General features: G+C 52.0%; 2 protein-coding genes across 6 annotated transcripts in view; both read right to left on the bottom strand.

Annotated features, from left to right (window-relative positions):
- Positions 1-2705, bottom strand: Tigd3 (tigger transposable element derived 3). 3 transcript variants are annotated; one of them, XM_029558219.1, is made up of 2 exons: positions 2572-2705; positions 1-1820 (listed from the first exon to the last, which is right to left on the bottom strand). In XM_029558219.1, the coding sequence occupies exon 2, from the start codon at positions 1769-1771 to the stop codon at positions 359-361; it is 1413 nt and encodes a 470-aa protein (XP_029414079.1). In that variant the 5' UTR covers positions 1772-1820; positions 2572-2705; the 3' UTR covers positions 1-358. The 3 variants fall into 3 exon arrangements, with proteins under 3 accessions (XP_029414079.1, XP_008820395.1, XP_017650848.1); XM_008822173.1 differs by having other exon boundaries at positions 1-1790; XM_017795359.1 differs by having other exon boundaries at positions 1-1787.
- A 3533-nt stretch (positions 2706-6238) lies between these two features.
- Positions 6239-18971, bottom strand: part of Dpf2 (double PHD fingers 2) — a 15015-nt gene continuing 2282 nt past the window's right edge. For 2 of the 3 annotated variants that reach the window (XM_008822171.3, XM_029558183.1), the window contains exons 2-12: positions 15865-16025; positions 15352-15459; positions 13503-13666; positions 12619-12711; positions 12433-12511; positions 11821-11862; positions 10698-10835; positions 10462-10590; positions 10208-10320; positions 9183-9264; positions 6239-7396 (exon numbers count right to left, since the gene is read on the bottom strand). In XM_008822171.3, the coding sequence (XP_008820393.1) occupies positions 7320-7396; positions 9183-9264; positions 10208-10320; positions 10462-10590; positions 10698-10835; positions 11821-11862; positions 12433-12511; positions 12619-12711; positions 13503-13666; positions 15352-15459; positions 15865-16025 (1186 nt within the window). In that variant the 3' untranslated portion in view covers positions 6239-7319. The remainder of the gene's footprint in view (positions 7397-9182; positions 9265-10207; positions 10321-10461; positions 10591-10697; positions 10836-11820; positions 11863-12432; positions 12512-12618; positions 12712-13502; positions 13667-15351; positions 15460-15864; positions 16026-18971) is intronic. The other variant, XM_008822172.3, reaches the window with a different exon arrangement.

The raw sequence follows: 18971 nt of genomic DNA, 5'->3' as shown, positions 1-18971 counted from the left end.
TCTGGTTAGAACTTTATTTGCAGAAGTAGAATAGTTTTTAACCCAGAGCTCAAGGGATGGAACCACTGTAGTGAAACCCAAGTCCCACCTTCCCAAGATCCAGGCTCTCTAGACTAATTTCTTCCCAAGGTTCTAGAACTTTCACCAGGGTTTCAGAGCTACAAAGCCCGGATGGCCACTTGCAAGGCCCCATCTTTGAAGCTTCTGGACTCTTTCACTCTGACCTTAGACTTGGTGCTCCGACTTCCCTCTCTTCTATGCCTTCCACACACTGTATTTCCACAGGAAAGAGCCAGTCTGCCTCTGGAGTGGCATTTCCACGTTTCCATGGGAAACAGGAGAGGGACTCTGGGCCCCCTCACAGGCAGCAGAGGCGCTCCACCTCCACCTCACAGTCATAGAATTTCTCAAAGGGCTTCGGGGAGGTGCTGTTGCACTCAAGCCACCTCCTCAAGGTGCCCAGGGCCGTCAGGGCTTCGGCTTTAGTGGGCAGGGGCTCAAAGTCAGCTTCTTCCCGTCTTTCATTGTCCTCAGTGCCTGTTTCTTCTTTGCAGACTCTAGGCCCTGGCTCTTCACCCTCCAAGTCCACAAAGTGGGAAAACTCCTCCTGGCTCAGCCCAACAGGGGCTGGTGGCACCTCAGGTCTGTCCAGGGACAGTGGTGTCCTGCCAGGAGCAAGCCCTTCCTGAATGAAGCTGCTCAAAATGAGCTGAGGAGGCACCATGGCCCAGGCTGCCGCCACCATGTGCAGCGCGTCCAGTACTGTGATGCCAGCCCCAGCCTTGGCCAGTGAGGTGCCCTCTCTCCCACTCTGGATGGCAGCCAGTTTGCCCAGCAGACGGTGACGGTAATGGGCCTTAAAGGCCCAGACCACAGAGTCGGGCAGGGAAGGTGTGGTGCTGGAGGTAGACAGAGGCAGGAGTCGCACGTGGTGGAGTCCAGGAGGCCTGGCCCACTCCTCCACCACTTGAGCAGCCAGGAGCAAGGCTACCTGTCGGCCCTGCTGCCCCATGTCTTGGTCAAACTGTGCCAGCCACTCTGACCAGGGGATTCCTGGGTCAGGGTGGTAAGAGGCAGGTAGTGCTTCACTGTTGACCCCAAAGAAGCATCTGGGGGCAGCCTGGAGTCCACCCACTAACACCCTTCGCTTTTCTGTGCCCCTGCTGTTGGCACACAGCAACACCTGCAACTGATCACATGCAAATGCTCTGCCGGGTACCGCCCGATATAGCAAGGGCACTTCCACACAGCCAAAAACATTTTCTGGGGAGAAGTCTTTCAGGGAAAGAGGCGGATGGGCCTGGGATGGAAGCTCTGGTGGAGGTGGTTCAGGAGGGAACGGAGGGACAAGGACCTGCCGAGCCCCAAAGCCTACATTGTTTCTACGTTTCCAGCGGACCAGCCAGCCTATGCTGGGCACAAAATCCTGGCCCATGATGTCAGCCAGCTCCTTGGCCTTGTGCAGCAGCATGGGCCCCGTCACATCCCATGCCTTGGCCTGGGCAATGTGATACCAGCAGAGCAGCGCCTCATCGATCCCACTGTACTTGGACTCCCGCTTGCGTTTACGCTCCCGGTTGGCTGTACCACTGCACCAGTCCGCCAGAAGCTTCTCTTTATTCTTGCAGATGCGGGAGATCTGGGGCTGGGAGACCTGGAAGCGCCGGGCCACCTCAGATTGGGACATCTTGGATTCATCCAGGAGTTCCAGGACCTGGATCTTCTCTGCCAGGGACAGGGCGTGAAGCTTCTTCTTGGTGCTCAGCTCCATGACTCCTCCAGGGTACCTGCTGGGGTAGGAGAGGAGGGGGCCCCATGGGCTGAAGGCAGTAGGGATGGGAAGGAAACGGGCACATGAGGTCAGTGCCATGCGTGAGTGCAGAAGGGACGGGTAGACCAGGCTAGCTGAAGGAGGCGTGGGCTGGGCGCCATCCTGAAGACTGCGGGAACAGAACTGGTCAAAGGGAGAGGGGAGCCTCAGTTGGGGTTTGGCAGCGATGAGGTGGAAGGTTGAATCCAGGGAATGACTGTAGAGACAACAAAGGATCGAGGACAGAGAGGCCTGGGATTGAGGCTGAGTCGAGCAAGCGTAGGGGACAATCAGAGTGGCCAAGGGAGAGACCTCTGGGAGGTGGAGAGGATGGCCTGGGATGGATTTAGATGAGGATGTTGGGGCGGATGGTGGACAGAGTTGAGGTGAACAGGAGAGATGATGGTACAGATGGCAAAGCCAGAAGGATGGGGTCTAAAGAGCCAGCCTAATCTGGTACTGGCGAGGTGAGGGTGGTAAGGCTAGCCCAGGGTTCAGCCTGGAGGGTAGTGGAGGGCAGGGTCGAGAGTGCAGGTGTAAAGGCGACAAAAGACAGCAGGGTGAGGAGACTGCAGGAAAGGGGCGGAAGGTCCCCCGCGGGAGGGGTAGTGGCCTGGAGGGATGCGAGGGCACGAGGATCGGCGCCCAGGACGCGGGCTAGCCCGGAGAGGGGGCTCTGCGCTCCGACTCGCCCCACCTCGACCGCGGCTCGGTGGTGGACCCCGCCCGCCCGGCTGCCAGGCCTCCCGCTCCGCACCCACCTCAGGCGCAATCCCGCGGCTCCCGCCCCTGCCCGGCTCCGGGGCCCCGGTGCGCGAGGCTACAGCAGAGCGAGGGAGGGACGGGCGCCGCGACCGCAAGGGCAGGAGGCCGAGGGGACCGCAGGGCCGCAGAGCCCGCGCCGGGCGCTCTGAGCTCTGGGAAAAACCGCGGCGGGCTGCTCGGCCCCGGTCCCGCCCCAGGAAAGCCCGATTGGCCGTCTAGGCAGCGTGTCCCGCCCCCGGCTGCACCTCATTGGACGCCTCGGAAGTGGAGGTTCGTCGGCCCTCTATAGGGGCCGGGGCGGGAGCCGGGATCGGGCGGGAGAGGACAGACAGGGCCAGGAGAGCCCTGCGGCGGCGAGCGGGTCCGGAGCGGGCTCCGCGCCCCAAGGCGTGCCTTCGGCCGGCCTCGACCCCTCCGGCCCCTCCCAGGGCGTACGGCTCTCCGGGAATTGTTCGGAAACGCGATGAAAGAAAATGGATGAGCGCTTTAAGCGACACAAAAGATCGTTACCATGGACAGCGGTGGCCTCGCTGTCATCAAAGAACTCATTAAAAGTATTTTCTTATTTTTATTTTTTGTGTATGTGTATTGCCTGCATGTGAGTGCACCCGTGTCATTCAATGCCCGCGGAGGTCAGAAGAGGGAGTGGGATCCCCTGGAACTGGAGTTATGGATTGTTAGCGGCCATGTCGGTGCTGGGAACTGATGCCAGGTCCTCTGCAAGAGCAGCCTGTGCTCTTAACTGCTGAGCCATCTCTCCAGCCCCTCAAAGGCCTCATTTTAATAGTTTTTTTTTTTTTTTTCCTTTTTGGTCATTTTAAGACAGGGTCTCCCTGTAGCCCCAGCTGTCCTGGAACTCACTATGTAGACCAGGCTGACCTTGATCTCACAGAGATCCACCTGTCTCTGCCTCCCAAGTGCTGGGATTAAAGGCGTGAGCCACCACGTCCGGCCATTTTAATAGTTTTGGTACCTCTTGACAAGATCTAAGTTCCTAAAGTCATTTTCCTTTCTGGTAACATCTCATCCTGAACAAAGTGTAGTAAACTAACCCGAAGCCAGTCTCTCTGTTCCTTACACAACTGGATTCCCATCTCTGCCTTTCCCACAAGTTTTTGTTTTTGAGATAGTCTGTGTAGCGCTGGCTGGTCTGGAACTTGCTATGTTGACCAGGGTGGCCTCAAACTCAAGAAATCTGCATCTGCCTGCATCTGTCTAGGAGTGCTGGAAGTGTGCCTCCTTCCCATAGGTTTTGATTCATCCCAATTAGTAGTCCATCTCAGCAAGTGCCATCTATGTAACCTGAGATTTCCTGGTATATCTCTTTTAGTGGTCTCATTTTGGCCTGTTAAGACAGACTCAGCTGCACGGATCACTGCCTCTCCTTCTACTCCTGGCCTACCAGCAGTGCACAGCCAAGAGTACTCTGCAGTTACTGAGTCCAACAGCAGCATATGGTTCATACAAGTGATTTCAGGATGTTCCAGAAACAAATATGGTGACCCAAATTTGCCTGAATCTTTAAAAAATCTTAATAAAAAATGGTGGGCCAGGTATGGTGGTCCACGCCTTTAATCTGGGCCCTTGGGAGGCAGCAGCAGAGCTCTGTGTGATCAAGGCTATCCTGGTCTACATAGTGAGTTCCAGGCCAGCTGGGGCTACAGGAGATGCTTAAACAAAATGGTGACATGACACATGGCTATACTCCCAGCACTTCAGAAGGATGAGGAGGCTCACTGCAAGTTCCAAGCTACACAGTAAAACTCTGTCTCAAAAAAATAAATGGATATATACTACAGGCAGGGGGATCTCTGTGAGTTCCAGGCCAGCTGGGGCTACTGGAAGACCCTGTCTCAAAAAAAGACCAAAAAAAAAAAACAAACAAACAAAAAAATCCCCAGATATATACTTTAAAAAAACTTGCCAGGTTCCTGTGTACGTGTGCACATGTGTGTGTGGAGGGTCAGAGGACAACCTTCTGGAAAGACTTTCTACCTTGAGGCAGGTAAGGCAGGGTTTCACTACACAGCACACTCCATGCTAGCTCCCCACAAACTTCCAGATTTTCCTGTCTCCACTTGCAGGAGTGCTGGGATTACAGATGCACAGCACCACATCCAGTGTTTCACCTGGCACCCAGGGATTGAACTCAAGTAGTGAGGCTTAAATGGCAAATGCTTCCACCTGGGGAGCCACCGCCCCAGCTATATAGAACTTCAAAATCAAAGTGGGATAGCTTAGCAGTGTGTGTACTGCTCTTACAGTAGACCCGAGTTTAGTTCCCAGCACCCACATCAGTGGCTCACAACTGCCTGTTTTAACTCCAGCTCCAGGGGATCCAGCATCTTCTAGGCTCTGCAGGCAACTGCACTCAAGTGCACATACCCACTCATAATTAAAAAAAAAAAAAAATCTTTGAAACACAGTCCACCATGCAACATCAAAATGTTGTTTGAGTGGGGTGTGGTGTCACATACCTTTAATCCCAGCACTGGGGAGGCAGAAGCAGGTGGGTTTCTATGAGGTCTAGACCAGTCAGGGCTACAGACTCGTCTCAAAAGCAAAACAAAATTTTTCTTTGGCTGAAGGAACGCTGCCTACAAATATACCCTGGGAAAGGCTACAAGGCTACACTGTGGATAGTTCTGGCCCTGGAACCCTGCTCTGGCTCAGCAGCACTGCAGGCAATAGAGGACATATCAGATGAACGAGGCGTGAGGTTCCTCTGCCTGTGGCTACCCTCTTTTTTTTCTTTTATCTTTTGCCAGGTGTGGTGGCACAAGCCTTTAATCCCAGCACTTGGGAGGCAGAGGCAGGAGGATCTCTGAATTTGAGGCCAGCTTGATCTACATAGTGAGTTCCCGGCCAGCTGGGGCTACAGGGAGACTCTTGTCTCAAAATGACATATTTATATATATATAAAAATTTTATGTGCATGAGTGTATTGCCTGCATTTATGTAACTGCACCCATGTCCTGCAATGCCCAGAGGTCAGAAGGGAGCGTCCGATTCCCCTGGAATTGGAGTTACAGATTGTTACAGCTGTTAGTTGCTGTGTGGGTGTTGGGAACCAAACCCAGGTCCTTTCCAAGAGCAGCCAGTGCTCTTAACTGCTGAGCCATCCCTCCAGCCTGCCCTCATTTCTGCAAAAGCTTTTTGTCCCACGATGACCTCATTGGTTCACTATAATTCTTTTAATACTTTTTAATTACTGGGGGGGATGTGCACCTAAGTGCATGTGCCTTCTGAAGCCAAAGGCATCTGGCTCCCCTGGAGTTAACAGATACTGTGAGCTGCCTGACACCAATGTAACTGTTATAAACTTGCCACCACTTCCATCTACATGTCCAACTGTAGCACAATCTTCTCCAGGCCAACCAAAGCATAGAAATAAACAGGACGATAAAGCTGATTTTAACCCAATTTTTGTATTGTTCAAAACAGCTTATTCTTTGAAACAAGAAACTGTTGTAAACTTAAATTTATATAACAAATTAAAAACTAACAAAATAACTAATTTTATATCTACTTCACACAGTGTTTTAACAAAAATTTTGATTCTGGGGAAAAAGTCATTTTAAAATGTTAAAAAACCATTGTCCTAAAGAAATTTTAAATGAAATGGCCTCTCAACCAGGCAGGAGACACACCATCCAGCAGAGGCCACTGTGTAAAAATGTTTATTTTTACTCATGTTTAGAATACAGGAACTAAAGAAGGGGGAGGGGCCTCAACTCTGTCAAAACTGACAGTCAGGGCCTACCCACAGCTAAAGGGGAAGGTCACCAGAGTGTCCTGGTGTGGACTGTCCCCCTCCCTACTTAATGTCAGTGCCACCAAGCAGAACAGAGGATTCAGGGTGTGAAGACCTTACCAGCTGCTGGCTAGCGTGCAAGGGAAGGGGACCCACCCTGGGACCTGGCAGCCATGAGTCACAGGCTCCGGACTCAGGAAGGGCAGGAAGCTGAATGCCCAGGTCTAGGAAGAACAGAAAGGGGGTTTTGGAGGTAGGCTTTTTCATCGAGTTAAAAAACAGGCACATTATCCAACTTCTCCCTGTGACCCCCAGTGGCTGGCCTGGCCCCTGGCTCATCCCCTCCCTATAATACCAAAGGGAACAAGGAGGGGGGCAGTGACAGGAAGCTTGTGGGTGGGGAATGCTTGGGTTGCCAGAGACTAGCCATGACGACCCGTGAGTGAGCCAGCCAAGCACAGGAAGGATGGGGAAGCTGCTAGTCCCTGGGTGAGATGGGGCAGACAGGGCCATCCAGGAGGTGCCCGAGAGCATCCCAGCTCAAGCACAAGACCCATGGAGCATGACAGAGGACACGGCGCTCCTGGCAGGTCACCTTGGCTTGCTCACTCCCAGCTGCCACCAGCAGAGGCCTGGCTTGCCTTCGGTGGGAAAGAACCCTGGCGACCAGAGTGCAGGGTGGGCCAGGCTGAGAAAAGTGAGCCGCTTTCATACTTTCTCAGAGGGTCCGAACCCTGTCATCACCAGGGACCTGGGCCCAAGGCAAGCAGAGCGAGTGCACTTCATAGAGAGCAGAGAGAAGCGGGCAGCTCCTTACTCCCTGAGGGCTTGGGGCCAGAGGCGGTCAAAGCTGCTACCTCCCTACGCTGTTGCCAAAGGCAGGTTGGCAAGACAGGACCACCCATGTCAAAGAAAGGAGGAAGGAGGGGGTGGAAACCAAGGTGGAAAAGAGTAACAGCCTTAGATGTGTGGGGGTGCTGGGGTGGCACATCAGGAGGAGTTCTGGTTCTGGTAGATGGAAGCTTTCTCCTTCAACAGGTCCAGACACAGATGACAGCTCCAGCTTCCTGCAGAGAAGCAGAGGGGTCAGGGTATGTCCCCCACAGCACCCTCAGCCATCCTCCTGTTCCTCACACCCCACCTGCAGGCAGGACAGGAGAAGTTGTACAGCAGCAGCTTCATGGGTATACCGAGCTGCAGGACTGCCTGGCCGTCTAAACTGTGGAAATTGCTCTCCAGGGAGATGAAAGCAACAGCAGGCTGGAGAGGTGTCTACACTGCCCAGCCCTCTCAGCCTTGCCACATCACAGGTCCTAGGACTTTTGGAAGAGGGTTTTTTTTTGGTTGTTGTTTATTTATTTAATCTTTTGTCTTTTTGAGACAGGGTCTCCCTGTAGCCCCTGCTGGCCTGGAACTCACTATGCAGACCAGACTGGCTGAGGCTACAGGGAGATCCTGTCTCAGAAAGACACACACACACAAAAAAAAAAAAAAAAAAAGGGGGGGGCTGGAGAGATGGCTCAGCGGTTAAGAGCACTGACTGCTCTTGCAGAGGGCCCGGGTTCAATTCCTAGCTCCCACATGGAGGCTACAAATGGTCCTTAACTCCAGTTCCAGGGGAATCTGAAACCCTCTTCTGACCTCCGCGACATTGCACGACATGGGTGCACTCATATACATGCAGGCAATACACTCATACACATAAAATTAAAATAAAAAAATAAAATAAAATAAATGCAAAAACCAGCTGGGCCTGGTGGTGTATGTATGCCTTTAATCCTAGCACTCGGGAGGCAGAGGCAGGCGGATCTCTGTGAGTTCAAGGCCAGCCTGGTCTACATAGTGAGTTCCAGGACAGCTGGGGCTAAAAGGAGCCCCTGTCTAAAAAAGAGCCCCCCCCCCCCCCCCAAAGCCAAAACCCCTCTTGGTTTACAAGCTATACAAGCTATGTAAACTGACTACAGCCGACTATAGCCACAAAGCATACTGTGCCAGCCATGACCCCGTGACCTCCAGTGTAGATCATTTGATGACTGACTTAAGCGGGTGGGAGGCCCAGTTTGTGGCCTGTAGCTCTCCACTGCCTCGCCTGAGAAAGCCTTCTGCAGTTAGTGTAGGGTTAGTCTGTGAGCTGTTATTTGAAGGTTAAAAAAACAAAACACGGCGTACTACTTACAAGCTGTTTTGGAGACTTGGGATGAAGTGGCCTGGTGCCCCCTGCAGCTATGAAAGGACTCACCAACTTTGCTAGTGGCCTCTTTCTCTGCAGGGTGACAGCAGTCTGACCTACATTTTGAGCAGCCACCAGTACACGGTGAACCACTTCTGCTGGCTCCTATCCTCCGGCACAGCACAGCTAGCGGGCACTTGTTCTGTCCTAGGTAAGCTCTGGAGGTCCCATATGGGAGGGAGGCACAGAAACAGCTGCAGGGGATATGTGGGGAGCAGCCACTCGGTGCCATCACTGGTTTTGGTGCAGAGCTTCCACAAACCTGGAGCATTGCTAAAGTAAGCTGCCAGAGGCAGAAAGAGCCACTCAGGCTCTAGGGTCAACTCCCTTCCAAACTGGGAAGAGAAAGGAAATAAGGCACTCAAATTTGTCAGGTTGGGAGAGCCACAACTGTGGCTTTGTGCCAGACAACTCTCTCCTGGGTGACTGCTCTGCGCAGCATCACTGGTTTTCATGAGCTGGTGATTTCGTTTGTAAATGTAGCTCATAACAAAGTGTAAACATTAAGCTCTTTAAACTGAAATGGTAGCCGGGTGTCCTGAACTGAGGCAAGGCAGACCCCTCACTCCCAGTCTTCACAGTTACAGGTGACTACTTATTCTGAGTTGATCTGGGGCACTGACCTTCAGGAGGCTCCGACATGGATGGGGTGAGACAGTACATGTGGTAGCCACGGTCACAGTCATCACAGAAGAGCAATTGGTCCTAGAGAAGGCGAAGAAGAGCAAGGGGGTCCACTGATTTATGTGCTTCAACTTCCTAGAGGGGCTGACGGCAGCTAATGAGGGATCTCTGGGTTGAAAACCACTACTGTCCATCTCCACCTCACCTATATGGATCCTAACTGATCACAAGGCCTGGCCATTTCCCTACTGGCCATTTCTTCTTCACAAAGCTGTCAGTTAACCTTTTAAAAATATAAGACTGAACATGTCATTGCCCTGATTAGAAGCCTCTAACACCACCCCCAAGTCCCAAGTCCTGGGGGTGGAGCTCAGTGGCAAAGTGCATGTTTAGCATATGTCAGTCCCTGGGAGTCAAATCTCTGGGTCTTCTCACCCCGCCCCTCAAAAAGCCCCCCAAGACCCCACAGATCTGGTAATGCCTCCTCTCTCACAGACCTCTGGAAAATGGGTGGGTAGCAATGGGCCTCATTACAGCCAGTTGCCACCTTAAGGCTATATGCTGGCTGCTCCCTTCTTGGGAATGCGCTCCTTCCAGGACCTTCTAGGACTGGCTCCTTGGTGTTATCCAACCAACACCAACCTCACTTCCTGCAAAAAGCCAACCTCTGACCACAGATCTCTATCCGTATCCTGTTACTCTGTGGCACATCACAGGTTTCATTTCCCTCCAGGCCTATCACACGGAATTCTCATTTCCTTGCTTACTGCTGTTCCCACGAGCACAGCGATTCCATGAAGGAGGGCGTCTGTCCTGATCACTGTCCCTAGAGCCTGGAACAGTGAGTTTCTGACTGTTGGCACTGGAGAAACTTAGATTTTTTTGACAAGTCCAAGTCCCCAGGAGGCTGGGGAGGGACATGTGGGAAGGCCCCTGCTTCTCTAACAGAAGGCTTGTTTTAGAGGGGACGGCGGGAAGAGCCAGGCTGGGGCATGGGCACGGGGCATGGGCACAGGGCACGCACGTCGTTCTCGGAGGTGCCACAGAGGTTGCAGCACTTGCACTCAATGCACTGCCAGCGGTAGGTCTTCACAGCCGCCATCATCACAGGGGTGAACTGCAGGCAGGACGGGTGCCCTGTGGGGGAAGTGAGTGAAAAAGTAGCTGGAAACCAAGGTGGGGGAGGGACAAGGTGAGCTGCCTGTGAGGCACTGACACCAGCACGTGAAGAGCTCTTGGGGGCTGAGCACCGGAGCAGCCCTCCGAGGCTGGAGGTACCTGAGCGGCCACAGTCAGAACAGGACACTAGCTCCTCAGGCTGCCCTGTCTTCTTGTTGATTTTTGAGTCCCCCAGGCAGAAATCGCAGTAATTATTAGGCAGGGCCAATCCATCAGGACCCTTCTTGGCTATAGGACAAAGAGAAGGGCTGTGATTGCTATTGGACCCTTGGGCTACTCACCATTCCTGCAGGCTGGCTTGTTCCTGCTTGCCCGCCCCCAACACCTCAGCTTACATTTCTGCTCCTCAGACCTCTGGGAAACAGGGGTGGGTGGCTGGGAGTCTTCCTTGTCCTCGCCCTCCTCCTCAGCCAGGTGGGAGTGGGCATAGTGGTAACTGAGGCCAGGGCGGTTCTTGTAACGTTTTCCACAAACTGGGTGGGAAGAAGACAGTAGAAATGTTAGGACACAAGGGACCCATCTCCCCTCCCCACAAGCTGTGAGGCTCCTCCTGAGGACCATGAAAACCACCTAGTTTCCAGTGTCTCTATTCTGGGACAAGCTTTAGAGATGGCCCCTTCCCCTCAGCCAAAAGCAGCAGGCCCTGGGGCTCTCCAGTCTCTGGGGTTCTCCTCCTTCCCTAACACCACAGCCACAACTTTTCTACATTGGCTTTTGGCAGAACTCAGCCCTTACTACATCAGCTTGCCCTGGGAAGAGTAGCTGTGGGGAGCTCCTGTTGAGAAAAGCTCTATGGCCTTGTACTCTGGCAAGAAACAGAAGGGGAAGGAAGAGACTTCACACTCTTTTGCCCCTTAGTAAATGTGGGAGGCTCATGCTACTCCATGTACAACATACTGTCAATCCCCACTACATGGACGAAGGGCTGAGGATGGGCATCTTGAGGCAACAAGGTGTGCCAACTGAGCAGCCAGGGCAGTCATCCCCAGAGAACTCCAGACACTCCCACACCAGTGCCCTGCCCTGCCCCCAACCAGCGAGGAAAACAGATTACATGTTTCATCTTGAGCAACGACACCAAAGGGGCAAGAGGGCCAGCAGGAAGGAGCGAGGACGGAGGAGGTGCTGTGGCGGTGGGGACATTAGCTGACCACCAGGTGCCTGTTTGAGGGAGGGCGGCACGGCGACCTATTCAGATGGGTTTCTGTTAACGCTTTGGAGCCACCCCACGCACTAGGCTGAGTGGCCCTAAGGAGCAAGTTGGTGGGAGACAAGCGATGGTGAAGACAGCCAGTTGCTAGGGCTGAGAGAGGAACACAACCAGGGCTCCGCACTCTACTCTCACACCCTTCCAGAGATTCCAAAACTAGCATCACAGGAAATGAGAATTGTAGGAGGAACAAAGGAGGAGGGAAAAGGGATAGGAAAACCAAAAGTCTGAAAAGTTGAGAGAGCTACCTCTCTGGGGCGCTTTCGAGGTATGCTTTTGTTTGAAACTATCTGAAAGACAGAAAGAAAAGTCATGAGAAGGAGGCCTTGATACACTTGAGACGGGGCAGCGGCAGCAGCAGAAAAGCAAAGGAGAGAGAACCCGCGGCAATGGCTTCAGGCTGGAGGCACGGAAGCAGGTGAGCCCACGCAAAAGGAAAGAGGACAGACATGGACAACTTCAGGGCTGGCCCCCTGCACCCTGGATGGTGGGTCAGCAGACCTGGATGCTGCCAACTACGAATGAGGCCAACCCTGCCTGCTGGGAACCCCCTCACCCCCCCCCCACCCCCGGGGGGGGGGGGGGAAAATTTTCCCCCCCCCCCCCCGGGGGGGGGGGGGGAAAATTTTCCCCCCCCCCCCCCGGGGGGGGGGGCAGGTAAATCTCTCCCAGAGCATGCAGGTCCCACCCACTGTGAAGCAAAGGGTGGGGGCTTCTCAGAGGTCTCGGAACCGGTGAGCAGGCAGGACAAAAGCCCGGGCTTATTCATTCAGTGCAAGAACACGAACCCCCTCCTCCTCTCATCCAGAGCAGGAACTGGGTCCAAGGCAAGAACTACCCAGCCCTGACGCGGCACTCACTGTCACAGGCATAGGGCTTGTCCCGGTCCTCCAGGATGGAGGCTTCCAGCTTCTTCCGAGCACTGCTCACACCCTTGCTCTGCCAACAAGAGTGAAAAAAATGCCTTACTAAGATGTCTGGACCAAAGGCATTATGTGGGCCTCCCTGCACCCTGCCTCACACTGCAGGCAGCACCTGGGCCTCACCTTGGATTTCCCCTTGCCCCGACGCTTTGGAGTATCTTCTTCATAGTCCTCATCATCAAGGTCATCTAGGAAGTCATCCGGTTCAAGGATCCGCTGAGTGGACAGAGATCAGAATGAGCAGAAATCATGTGCATCCAAGCCAAGACTATCCAGGAGCATTTCTGGGACCTGATCATACCCACAACCAGCCTCACTCCTCACCTACGATCCCATTCTCACTTTCTTCCTTCCGTGCTTGCTTTCCTCTTTCCAAGCTGCCAGCAAGGCCTTCCCCTAAGTCAACACCCAGCAGGAAGCCGTCCCTGCTACCCCAAACAGCCATGCCGTCCTGCCAATCAATCGGCCTCCAACACGCATGTCCTAGTTGACATGAGTTTTGCTGCTTACTTGTGTGACCCTAAGGGAAGTTTTAACTGCTTTGCTTCTGCCTCCGTCTGTGAAACAGGGACAGCCTACCTCCTAAGGCTGTACAGGAAGAAGCATGCGGAAAAGCACCTAGCACAGTTCTTGGCTTTTCTTTAGCTCTTATTTTTAAACTCAGCGTTAACTTTGCAGTTGGTAGGGACCAGTGTGCTTCACCTATGTGACAGTAGGCACCAAGTCTCGAACACAGAGAGAAAGAAGAGCCCCCATCTACAGGGCAGAGTGGGAAAGACTAGGCAGCAGCAGGGAGGGGCAGGCTGCAGGGAGGGGCAGGCTGAGGGGAGGGGCAGGCTGAGGGGCGCCTCAGCTTCTGTGGGGTACTTCTGTGCTGGAGATTGAATACAGGGCCTACACATGGCATGACAAGTGTTCCACCATGGATCTGCTTCAGGTCCACTGAGTGTCCCCTCCCCACTCACAAGGAGGAGGCTGGATTCTGTCAACATCCTCTAGCCTGGTACCTTCCGTGCTCGACTGTTGGTCACAGGAAACTCGCCCAGGCTGTCATCATCAACTCGGGGGTCTGGAGCACCTCGCTTCTCCAGGGGGTCAGTGCGCAGCAGAGCTTCTAAGCTGCTGCCGTCCTGAGAGATAAGCCCTTCTTTCTTCAAGGTCTGATCTGTGTCTGCAACAGTAAGGACAAGGCAAGGTTCAGATGGCTGAAGGTGGGTCACAGGGTCTACAGTCCACCACTGTCTTCTCCTTGAACCACCTGGTTCACCTGGCACTGGAATGCAGCTATTTTTTAAAAAATATTTTATTATTTTTATTTTATGTGTATGAGTGTATTGCTTGCATGTGTGTGAGTGGACCTGTGTCATGCAATGCCGTGAAGGTCAGAAGAGAGCTTTGGATTCCCCTGGAACTGGAGTTAAGGACGGTTCGTAGCCACCATGTGGGTGCTGGGAATCGAACCCAGGTCCTCTGCAACAGCAGTCAGTGCTTTTAACTGCTGAGCCATCTCTCCAGCCCTGGAACGCAGCTGTTTACCTCTTCTCCCTAATTTCTTTTTTTTTTTTCCATCTTTTTGACATTTTAAAATTTTTTATTATTTTTATTTTATGTGTATGTGCGTATTGCCTGCATGTAGGTAGTAAGTGCACCCATGTCATGCAACCTGCGGAGGTCAGAAGAGGCTGTTGGATCCCTTGGGACTGGAGTTACAGACAGTTGTTAGCTGTAATGTGGGTGCTGGGATTCAAACCCAGGTCTTCTGTAAGAACAACCAGTGTTCTTAACTGCTGAGCCATCTCTCCAGCCCCCTTTTTTCATCTTTTTGAGACAGGGTTTCCCTGTAGCCCCAGCTGGCCTGGAACTCAGAGATATCTACCTGCCTCTGCCTCTCTAGTGCTGGGATTACAGGCGTGCAACACCCTGCCTGGCAAGACTGATTTCTTTGAAGGATAAAATAATACCTAATCATTTTAGATGTGCAGGATCTAGCATAGGGCCTGCGGATCCCCAGGCGTCTTGCCAAGTAGCAAGTTTACCTAGTTCACTTTTTATTATTCTGTCTATGGGTACATACACATAAGCCAAAGAAGGAAGCTGGGGTCCTGTCCTAGTCCCTTGAAACAGGGTCTCTCACTGACCCTGGAGTTAGGCTGGCAGCCAGCAAGCTGCAGGTCTATAGCCCCCTAGCACTGGGTTATAGGCACATACAGCTACACCTGGTAGATCCCCTGGAACTGGAGCTACAGGCCGTTGTTAATTGCCATGCGGGTGCTGGGAACCAAGCCTGGGTCCTTTTCAAGTGCAGCCTATGTTCTTAACCACTGAGCCATCTCTCCAGCCCCACACCTGGCTTTTATGTGGGTGCTGGGACTGGAAGTCAGGTTCTGCTTTTGTAGGCACACTCTTACCTACTGTGCCAGCTCACCAGCCCCACTTTGTTTCATTTTATCTTATGGGGGAGGGGGTGGGGGAGGTTTGAGACAAGGTCTCCCTATAACTCCAACTGGCTGGAACTCACTATGTAGACCAGGCTAGCCTTGATCTCACAGAGGTCTATCTGCCTCTGCTTTCCAAGTGCTGGGATTAAAAGCACATACCACCATGAACAGCTTATTTTAAGCTAATTTTGTTTTTGCTTAATTCTGAGGATCTCATGTAGCCTAGACTGGCCTCCACTCCCTATGTAGCAGAGGATGACCTGAGTTTCTTCTGATCCTCCTGCCTCTACCTCCTGAGTGTCAGGACTGCAGGTATGCACCAGTATGCTGGGTTTACATAATGATGGGGAATCAAACACAAGGTTTTATGCATGCTGGGCAAACATCCTATCAACTGTGCTATGGCCCCAGTCCCTACCTGGTTTGATAGATGGGAAGGAAAGTCGGGGATCCTCAGGTGGGTGGGCTCGCCGCTTTTTCCGCCATCGCCGGGCAGGGTAGGAGTATAACTGTCCAGAGGCTAATCCTGTGCCAGGAAGAAAGAGTCATTAATTAAGTCCTAACCCAGTGTAAGAAAATGCTTCCAAACATTTTGTAGATGACTTCTCTGTACATTCTCGAGCAAGGAAGTAGTGCTAAGTGGAACCTGGAGGTTGGGTGGGATATTCTGGGAAAAACAAACTAGACAAAAGCCTAAGTGCCTCAACCAGAACTTAGTTAAGAAACTTATTGCTTATTGAAACTTATTAGAAAAATATTGCTTCAGTATGCCATAAATCAAACCTGTCTGCTTCAGCTTCCCCATTTCTTATCATGAGAAGACCATGCTCACCCATGGTGTGAGCAATGGGCCTCACAACTACCTCATCACCTAATGGATGCAGCATCTTCCTTCCTGCGCTGACACCCTCCTTCAAGTCTCCACCCTTACCTGGACCCCGGTGTCGCTTTTCCATCCAGATATAACAGTTGCTCTGGGCTACTCCAGTCTGTGAGTCCAAGAAAGGAAGGCGTACGCTGCGCTCGGCACAGAGGCGGGCGTTGTAATTGTGACACTGTTCCATGGCATCTTTGTAGTACTGCTCCCCGAGGCTGCAGGAAGATAAAATTAGGGGTGTGGGGTGCCCTCTGCTCTGCCAACTGCTTTTCCTGAAGGCTGAGGAGACTGGACTCTTCTGTCCCCTTCTCTGCCTTATGGGACATGGAGAACCTTCACTAGGCCAGCACACAAGGAAAAGCACTTCACATGCACTGAGCTGTCCAGACGGTACTTGCTGCCAAGTCTTACAACCTGAGTTCAAACTCTGGAACCCGCATGGGTAGAAGGAGAAAACCATTTCTGTAAGTTGTCTACTGACCTCCACATGCACCCCACAGTGCATACATACATAATTATCACGAGCAACACATGACTTCATTATGTGCATAATCAGACATGTCTTTTTTGTGTGTTTTATTTTGAGACAGGGTCTCACAGAAATCCTCCCGCCTCAACCTCTCAAGTCAGACTTACACTAACCCACACAGAATAAAAAGTTATTGAGGATGTAGCTCTCTGGTGGAATGACTGCTCTAGGATCAACCCGCAGTATTCGGGGGACAGGAGAAGGAAGAAATGAATGTCATCCTGTGCTTCTCCTGTGCCGCTTAAAGCTACCTCTCCAAATCCTGAGCGGTAGACTTTAATGTCTCCTTACAGGGAAAAAGAACAAGACCTAGGGAACTTACCAAAAGATTTCTGGCAAACCCTGGTTGATTGACCCAACAGAAGGCTATTTGTTTTCTTGTTTTTTTTTTTTTGGTCTTTTTGAGACAGGGTCTCCCTGTAGCCCCAGCTGTCCTGCAACTCACTGTGTAGACCAGGCTGGCCTTGAACTCACAGAGATCCGCACCATGGTGATACACACCTGTAAACCCCAGTGCTTGGAAGGGTCAGACTGAAGAAGCATTGAGCTCAAAGTCATCCTCAGTTACATGGCAAGTACGAGGCTAGTCTGAACTACCTGAGACCTGGCCTCAAAAATCAAACTCTTAAAAAATGCTCTTCAAACTGGGCGTGGTGGTGCATGCCTTTAATCCCAGCACTCAGGAGGCAGAGGCAGGCAGATTTCTGTGAGTTCAAGGCCAGCCTGGTCTACATACTGACTTCCAGGACAGGTGGAGCTACAGGGAGACCCTGTCTCACCCACCCCACCCCACCCCCCGCCGCCAAAAAAAGCTCTTCAAGCACCAACATCCAACAATTTCAATGGCAAAACAAGGCAGTGCTGAGTGGCAGCATGGGATGTTTCTATTCATGGAGCCAAGAGGTGAGTAAGAAAGTACAGTATTCTAAGCAAAGAACTACTTCCGGGTACTCAGAGCTTTTATTAAGCACCGCCCTAAGGGGAAATCTGTTTGTACCCAAGCCCACCTCAGGCCCTTCTTCCCTGTCGCACAGCCAACACTCAGAATTTTCTGGCCTTGGAAGATCCAATTTGAAATCTGAAGCAAAGGTGACCTTTGAGCACGCTGAGAAAAGCTGGAAAAGGGCTCAGCAGGTGTCATGGTTCAGCTGGCACAAGGAACCCACCTTGTGGAGCTGAAAGCAAACTGTAAGAACTCACATCTCTATTCAATCCTTCCTGTTGTTCTGGAGATCAAACTCAGGGCCCCCCACATTAGACATGTATTCTACCACTGAACTGTACCCCAAATATTTTAAAAAATTAAAGTAGAGGCTCATGTAGCTCATGCTGGCCTCAAACTCAATATGCAGCCAGAGATGACAGTGAACTTCTAATCATCCTGCCTCCACCTCCCCGGTGCTGGGATTACAGGTGTGCATCACCTCATTTGGTATTATGTGGTGCTGGGGAATCAAACCAGGGTCTCTGGTATGGTAGGCAAGCCACATACCAAGTGAGCTATATCTGCAGCCTTCAATCAACGTTAACATGGACACCTGAGAGCAGAGGTGATTTCTTTCCCAGCGTATCCCCGTTATCCATGAAGGTGTCTAGGTCACATCAGGATGGACTTGAAAGTACAAAGGCCGGCTTAGCTGCAAGTTACCATATGAACCTGGACATGTAACTAACTTGTGTGGCCTACCAGCCCACTCTACAGACTGGGGCAGTTGGACTAGATGAGCTCTGACCTCTCAGGATTCTGATGTCGATAGTTGGTGGGGAGGCATTTGAGAAGTGGGAGGGAATAATAGGTCTCTGTAGCTAATACCTACAAATAATGCTCAATCAACAAACCTGCTCTACAATCTGATGGGGGCTTTCACTGAGCAGTCACAATAAACCACTGCATAGCTCAGCTTGTTCCCAGCAAGGGAAAAAGACAGACACCCCCCCCCTCAACACTACAAGTACAGCCTGACTGGATTCAATGAGCTGTAATGACTGTAATTTGAGGTACGAACGTGGTGGAGAGCACAGCGCAGTAGAGCTGCCTCACATTTATTTGCTCGCCTTTAGGAGGCAGCCACGTCCTTACCACGCAGGAAAATTGGATAAACAAGGCTGGTGCAGCAGCTCCTTTGTTTCTGCTGATGGGAATTGATCCTGACACTGGAAGTCAAACTGAAGGAAGGGCCAGCCCAGTGAGGCTGCAGGCTGCAGTCAGAACAAGGAGGCGGATGATGGGGGGATGGTGAGGGGTGACAGAGATGTCCTGTCAGAGTCTGTGAGTTAGGTGAGATCTGAGAAGGTAGAGAAGGAGCCTGCTAGGTAAGATGGCCAGAACTGAAACACTGGAGGATTCAGGGGTGGGAGAATGTGATAGGAGAGCAAGAGTCAGAGAGCTCTCATTAACTCAAGCCTCCTGTGGCAAAAATTTCAAGCTAACACTTTTCTGTAGCTCTTACCTAACTCAAAGAAGTTTTAAAATTAGTCAGCAGCCACATTTATTTTAGACTAGTATTTTTACCTTAACAAGATCACTATAAAGATTACTTTAAGCCAGGCATGGTGGCACACACCTTTAATCCCAGCACTTGGGTGGCAGAGGGGGATCTCTGACTTCCAGGCCAGCTTGGTCTACATAGCG

This window comes from Nannospalax galili, unplaced genomic scaffold (assembly GCF_000622305.1).
Source record: "Nannospalax galili isolate Female #2095 unplaced genomic scaffold, S.galili_v1.0 scaffold1328, whole genome shotgun sequence".
Taxonomy (NCBI): domain Eukaryota; kingdom Metazoa; phylum Chordata; class Mammalia; order Rodentia; family Spalacidae; genus Nannospalax; species Nannospalax galili.
The sequence above is the reverse complement of the archived record's forward strand: the minus strand, read 5'-3'. Positions and strand labels throughout refer to the sequence as shown.